Below are 7,734 nucleotides of genomic sequence, written 5' to 3' on the forward strand. Positions count from 1 at the left end.
GTGCTAAATTCATTCCAATTTAGGTCACAAAGAGGACATGTTATTCCATGAATATTTATGCTTGTCTAGCCAAAAAAAAAAAAAAATACAAGTGTAATTTATTTTTCTTTCAACTAGTTCATCTTCATATTATCTCATGGTCATGGCATCATTATACATGCTTTTCATCATCATATTTTTTATAGAATGCAGATAAATATACTTTTTTTTAGGGAAGAATGCAGATAAATATATTTAAAAGCATTTGTCAAACATAAATTTTAGGCTTTTTTTATAGGGGAGGCGTGTGAAAGTATATCTTCGGCCTTAAAATGACATAAGACAAAGCTTGATATCTCTATATATTATTTTTTTTGAAGGAAATGATATTTCTATATCTTGGTTGGTGGAAGTGGTGGTTGTGTTGCACCGTAAAATTGGTTAGCTTCTTTTCGTTTATTTGGCCTCCCTATTGGCGGAGTCCTCAGTATTTATCCTTTTGGCAACAACTTATTGAAAATATTTGCAAAAGGTTCTTGGGTTGGAAAATGTAAAATTCTTTTCATGGGTGGTCGTCTCGTGCTATAGTTACTTCTTCAAGGCTCCCACGAATATAATTACTTTCCTTGAATCTCTTTTAAAATAATTTTATGGGGAAGTGAGGAATCTTGCAAAATACAATGGAATCATTGGGATAAAGTTTGATCAACTATGGAAGATGGTGGGTTGGGGTAAGGATGCTGAAAGAATTTAATTTGGTATTGTTAAGAAAGTGGTGTTGGAGGTTGTATGTTGATCAGAGAAGGTTATGGTTTAAAGTTTTAACAGTTAAATATGAAGTTGAAGAGGGTCATACCAGGAGTGGTGGGTTACAGGCGTCACTGTGGTGAAATGAGTTATGGTCTATTAGCAAGGGTGTAGTAGGTGGGGAGGTGAGTTGGTTTAAGGAGAAGGTGGTTTGAAAGATTGGAGATGGGTAGAGCACCTCATTTTAATGTCATCCTTGGTTAGAGGGCGAGTGCCTGCGTCTTAGATTTTAGCGTCTATATTATTTAGTTGATGATTGATGTGTTACCGTAACGAAGAAGCAGAGGGGTTGATGGGCATGGATGACGTTGGAGAAGGCAAATATATGTCTGCAGTTAGCTCATTGTGTTTCAATTTTAGATAACATTTTTTTTTTTTTTTGCAGGATAATGTTGTGGATAAATTGGTTTGGACTCCTAATCTTACTGACAGGTGCATGGTTAAGGACACTTATCAAATTCTATCTCAGTCTGAGCTTCCCCGACATGACTTTCATTTAGACATTATTTGGAACAAAGGGTTTCCTTTGAAAGTGACGTTGTTTGCTTGGAGAACTTTTAAAAATAAGGATACAAATGAAGGATAGTTTGCTTCGTCGTGGAGTGGTGCTTCCAAGATCGACGACTTCTTCGGGAGGATGTAGGAAGGAGGAATTAATTAATCATCTTTTCGTTGGGTGCAAATTTTTTTGGTAACATTTAGCATCTTATTTATCAATGGTGGGGAATTTCAACGGCAAACCCAGCTGATGTTGGTGAGCATGAATTTCAATTTGGTGGCTCTCGATGTCTCTTTTGGTCTTCAGATTACTTGGTTGGCTACTATATGGATTTTGTAGAAGGAGAGCAATGATGGAATTTTTTGTTATAAACTTTTATCTCTACAATAGTTTTTTGATCGTATCAAACTTCATTGTTAGTGGTGGTTGAAGAGATATAAATCTCTTTCATCATTTGAGCTTCATTCTTTATGGTCCAACCCGTAGGTGTGTCTCGGTTATAAGATTTTATAAAGTTGTGGTTTTACTTACTTGGCTAGACGCCAAGCTTGTTTGTTTTGTATATACTTGTTATTCTTTTTAGACACTCCTTATGCTTTTTTTAAAAAGTTTTATTATATATTGTTTTTGGCCGTTAGAAAAATACCTAAAATATTCAAACTTTTAAAACATTCGGAGCTTTAAAAGTTTTCAAATGTACGGAATAAATTATTTTACAAAACTTTAGAAATGCCTCAAAATTTGTACCAAATACATTAACTTATGTTGACCCATTTTTGCTTACATTTTGGAACGGATAGAGTACAATATCAATTTAAGGAGACTTACAAACTTTCGAAGTAGAGTTAAAATTTCTAGAATATGATTTATATTTCAGAAATTCTAAAAAATGAAACTTCCATTATGAATCTTTCTTTCCAAAAGTTTGGGATGAATTTTTTTTTTCTTTTAAATTTCTCTTACTGTGCCGAAAGTTTGGGCCAATTAGTATAAATTTGATTTTTTTTTTTTTTTATTGGGGTAATTTGAGAGGCCTAAATTGGAATAAATGAAAATTGAGGGTGGGGGTATAGCTGAGGGATGACAAATAGATTATTCCTTGAAACGATATAAATATTCTGGGGTTTTTGTTAAACTGAGCCCAGTTGACCTTGAAATTCTCATAGAGCTGAAAATTGCTTTTCCCACTTTAGAAATTGCTATGAAACACCTGGAAATTACACATTTTTCTTTTGAATTTGTCACTTGATGTTTAATTTTTCTTTTGAAACGAGTGACAGTTAACTTCCAATGAGGGTAAATGTGTAATTTACATTTGTTTTATAGCCAATTCTGGAGTGGGAAAAGCAATTTTTCACATAACTTTGTACAATTCTTTAGAAGCCCTTATTTTTATGAAAAGAACGAAGATGAATGAAAACTACCTCTCCAACAAAAAGAACATGCAATCAAACACATTAAACATGGAAATAAACAATAGTTTAGTGTCAATTCCTTCTCTCCTTTCATAAAAAACAACTATCGTATTTTATGAAATATTGTCGATGCTTTAGTCTAACTTATGTAAAAATAATATTTAATGTAAAGGTAATTTATTTATTTTGGTTAAATAGTCAAATGGCAAGAAATTCACCTTTTAGGCTTTGTTTGGGAATTTGGAGGAGAGGGGAGGGGAAGGCTTTGAGGGGTGAAAAATATGAGGGAAAATGAAGAAATCTTTTAAAAATTTTAAAAGAGTGGTTTTTTAGAGAATGATAAATTACTCCATATGGTTACTATATTTTTCATTCTAAAAATATTATAATAACATAGATTAAATTTAAGAAATTCATATAAACCATCCAAAATCCTCCTCCAATACAATTTTTTAGTTCCCCAAATGAGGAGGGTTTTGTATTATGATAGAAAAGTTAACCCCTAAAACCCTCCCCTCACATTTTCATCTATTTCTCCCACTTACTCATTCCTTTTTTCTTGAGTCTTCCCCTCCAAACTCACAAACAAAGTCTTAATGTAAATAAGTAGGGTGTTCAGAGTTCGAACTATAACCCTTATATATAATATGTAATGTCCCTTTCAACTGAATTTTTCTTGAGGACAAAAGTAATTTATTCTTACACGAAATTAATATGTTTAAACACATAACGATCGGATTTGATCATACAAATAAATTTTACTAATATTCAATAACTTTTTATCAGTTTTTATAAATTTGTCGACCAAACTTAAAGCCCAATTTATATAAACATCACCAAATGCACACAATCCAACCAAGGGTTAAATTTTCTTCAACAAGCAAGTAAATAATTAGTGAGGACAACAACCAAGACAAAGGCAAAGACAAGAGCAATGTTACGAATGCATTACAACTCTTACTGTTTCAACCATTATACATTATAGGGTTAATACTGTTTTACCCCTGTAATATAGGTCATTTTCAATTTTCCACCCTGTAAAAAATTTTAGTTGGGTTTCGTCTTTATAATTTGAAGATTTATGGTTTTGGACCTTCATGAATTTTGACAGTACAAAATCGACTATATGGCAGGGGGCTAATCCGAAATTTTCACAAAGTAACAGGGGGTAAACCAAAATTTGCTCAAATTTTTGGGTGATAAACCGAAATTTTCTCAAATTACAGGGGGCGAAATTTTTCATGAAGATCCAAAACCAAAAAATCTTCAAATTACAAGGACGAAAACTAAACAAAAAATTTTACAGGGTGGAAAACCGGAAATGACCTATATTACAGGGGGTAAAGCACTATTAACCCTACATTATATTCTATCCCACTTACCACTCCACTTCCGCTTCACTTTTTTTTTAACAAGCCCTTTTCGCTTTTCTATTTGGAATTATGCTATTTACCCAACACATTTTGCTCGTTTCCAATTGAAATTCTAAAAATACCTTTGGGTGAGTTAACTCACGCTAGTGTTAAATCTCCGTGACTTAACTCACGTTGCGTGAGTTAACTCACGTAGAGATCTACACTAGTGTGAGTTAATTTAACTCACGCAGGGGCATTATAGTCATTTCAGTTGGGGAATGAGCATTTTTTGTTGGATAAAGAGCATAATCCTTCTATTTGGATGTTAGAGTGTCTGCGGATATCAACCCTACAAACATATTAAAAGTGCTTAACAATCCTTCACATAGTCTACCTTTTGGGTCAATAAATATACTTATTTATCATTATCAAAGACTAACATATATTGATTATAAAATATCACTTTTCTAATTTATTAATTTTTAATGCACATTTGGTTATAATTTCGTTAAGAATAATGTTATAAAATGGCTAATAAATCTTATTAATTTACATCCTCTTTTTATCTGCAGTATTTCAATTCAACATTGTTATAATTTCGTTAAGTTGTTTTCCATTTTATTTGACAATTCAATTCAACATTGTTGCATGTAATCAATTGAAAAAGAAGCCTAAACAAAAATCTTTGTGTGCAACAGAACACGTGCATGAGAACGGACATGAAACGTGTAATCATTTACTTTGCAAACAATATACTAAAATTGATTATAACATCAAATCACATACACGTAAACATTCAATATGTTAAAAACAAGAGGATGTGTTTAGTGCTTTGATTTATTTTATTTTTTCCGAACACAAATTGAAAAATGTGTTGGCTGATTTGAGAGACTCGTGATATTCCGTGAAGAAATTTTCTCGCAATTAATAGCAGCACTCTTTCGTTAAAGCATAAAATAATAAAAAATTGTGAAAATGAATGATAGTATATATTATGGTAATTGCAATAAACTTAACTACCGTATATTACACTATAGAAATGTACATGTCCTTTTATCATTTTCCTACTCCTGTATCTGGATTCCATCAATGATCTAATTCTAAATCTGTATACTTACGTTGATTCCAACCAAATGCATATGCACCCAAGCTACTCCCACTATACACAACCAAGAAACAGCATATTGATAAATCATTGTTCTTGTCGTTGGATATTTGCCCCATTTTCTTGTCTTCACGGTTAACCAAAATACTTTAAAAACAAATCACAAAGTGGGCCCCATTATTGCCGGCAGGTCCTCCAACTTCAAGAATCTTTGACCCCATCGGGTCCACGCAAAATTTCGGATAGATACTCCTTCAAATCTTCGGGCGAATATCTTATCACCGAGTCCAACCCGACCCGAAACTTCACATAAAATTCCCTATACTTAAAAACAATCTTCGAAACCAACGACTCTTTAATTTCATTTCGCAGTTCCAGGTCGGGTACAACCCACAAATATTGCATTCTAAACGCTTCATCGAATTCCACATTGAAACCCTGAAAATTTTCGCTTGCTTTCTCCACCGTTGGATTTTCCGGAATCGACGATAGAACCTTACTCCACGCCATGCGTTCGTACTTCGTAACATACTCTTTAACCTTCATTTCGTGTTTCAATAACCAATCCTCGCCGAGAATAAACCTTAGATTCGATTTACGAACCTTTACGACGACGTATTGCATGTTATTCGCGAGAAAAAGATACGAAAGTGCAACGTCTTTGTAAAACTCAGCTTTACCGTCGAGTTTGCAGAGAACCACCAGAATCAACCACGATAACCGTTTCGCTATCTCCGACGGTGGATTATCCTCGTCGTGAATTGGACTTTTGTAGTAAGATTCCGGTACCGGAGTTTGTGGCCAATCGGAAACTATATCGCCGATTGCTTCGCTGTAATCGGCGAGAAGTGCGATGTAGTTCATGACATAGCGTGTGAGAGGATGGATTCCTCCGCCTGGTACCGGAATCTTCGAAGATTCCTTCTGAATCGCCGATTCAAAATCGGTTAACATTGTTCTAACCGTTTCACCGAGTCTAACCTGTGAAGCAACGACTTGCGATCTGATCGGTGAGTTTGATTCCGACGAAAAAATTGATTCAATTTGATTCCAATTTTCTGAAATCGCTTCGTATAAATCAAGCGTTCTGAACATTTTCTCCGGAGTTTTCTTGCATTTTGCCACGTTTTCCGGGAATGCAAACAGCATTAATGCGCTTTCTCTGCAAATATCAGCGAAACACGATTCTCCGATGTTGTTCTTCTCCGGCGAATCGAAAATATAATTGCAGAGTATTCTCTCGCCGTGAAACAGAGTGTTAACGGCGACTTTGACGGCGTTTAACCAACACTTCATTTTATATTCAAGCATTTCCCAGTCCATTTTCTGAATTTGAGAAAAACTCAAATTCTCAACTCCGAGATTGTACAAAGCTTCATCCATAATAGATTTTCTCACGATTAAGTAAATATTCACACATTCTTTACTGTAACCGGTGAAAATCATACACTCTGCAATAGCTTTCAAATCAGCAACAGCAGACATAGATACTGAGTCTGCTGCGAGTGATGAGCCGTCGTCGTCGGAGAATTCCTCGTCAGAAGAACTACTCCGACGATCAGTGGAAGAACGAAAAGAGATCGATTCAGAGTCGAATCGGTCTCTATTCTGTGATAATATTCCATAAAATTCATTTTCGAGTTTCTTTATGGCGAGTTGCATTAAGGATTGAGCTTCAACGAGTTTTTTGGAGGTGGAATCACGTGCGACGAGGTACATCATAGCGGATTGTAGACTCTTAACGGCTTTAAGATAGCGTTTGGCTTCTTGACGAGTGTTGGTGAAAAGAGAATTAGAATGGTTAGAAGAAGTAGAGACAGTGTTCCATTTGGTTATAAGAGTGCGTGCGGTTTCTATGTTTTCATCAACTATTGCGTCTGAGAATGTTTTGTTTTGTGGTGATGGTAACGGTGATGATGATTTGGGTGGTGATGGTTTGAAGAAAAAGAAGTTTCTAGGTTTAGACATTATTGAAGGGTTTATTTGTGTGTGATTAATTAATGTGTTTGTTGAGGTTTTAAAGTTGAGTTTGTGAAGTGCTTTTTTCTAGTTTGGAGTGTTGGGGGTTGAAGGGTTTTTATAGAAGTGGAACATTTGAAGATAGTTAAGTCTTGTTTGAGGTGAGAACGTAATCGTGTCAGCGTGTGGGGAATGGGAAGTAAAGACAAGACAACAGACGCGGTTATAGGTTCAGATATTGCCAACGGCAACAACCGAGGAAGGGAGTATAAGATAGTAAAAAGAAAAAACAACTTAAAGATCTTTTTGTTTGGACTATCATGTAATTATAGATACGAAGTATATACTCATACAAAATTGCTCTTCTCAAAAAACAAAAAAAAACACTCGCATTCAACTGAATTTCTGAAAATATTGTCGCGTGAGTTAACTCATGCTAGTATATAATCCAGCGTGATTTAAGTCATGTTCAGTATATGACTTAAGTCAGCGTGAGTTAACTCATGTAGGTTATAACTTCATCGTGAGTTAACTCATGTAAGTTATAACCTCAGCGTGACTTAACTCGTGTAGGTTATAACCCCAGCGTGACTAACTCATGTAGGATATAACCCA

General features: G+C 34.7%; 1 protein-coding gene across 1 annotated transcript; it reads right to left on the minus strand.

The window, feature by feature from the left end:
- Positions 1-5,022: 5,022 nt before the first annotated feature.
- On the minus strand, positions 5,023-7,239 carry LOC11422157 (exocyst complex component EXO70H1). The gene has a single exon (XM_003597266.4). The coding sequence runs from the start codon at positions 7,126-7,128 to the stop codon at positions 5,362-5,364; it is 1,767 nt and encodes a 588-aa protein (XP_003597314.1). The 5' UTR covers positions 7,129-7,239; the 3' UTR covers positions 5,023-5,361.
- Positions 7,240-7,734: the final 495 nt, after the last annotated feature.

The sequence above is a fragment of the Medicago truncatula genome, chromosome 2 (genome assembly GCF_003473485.1).
Source record: "Medicago truncatula cultivar Jemalong A17 chromosome 2, MtrunA17r5.0-ANR, whole genome shotgun sequence".
Classification (NCBI taxonomy): Eukaryota; Viridiplantae; Streptophyta; class Magnoliopsida; order Fabales; family Fabaceae; genus Medicago; species Medicago truncatula.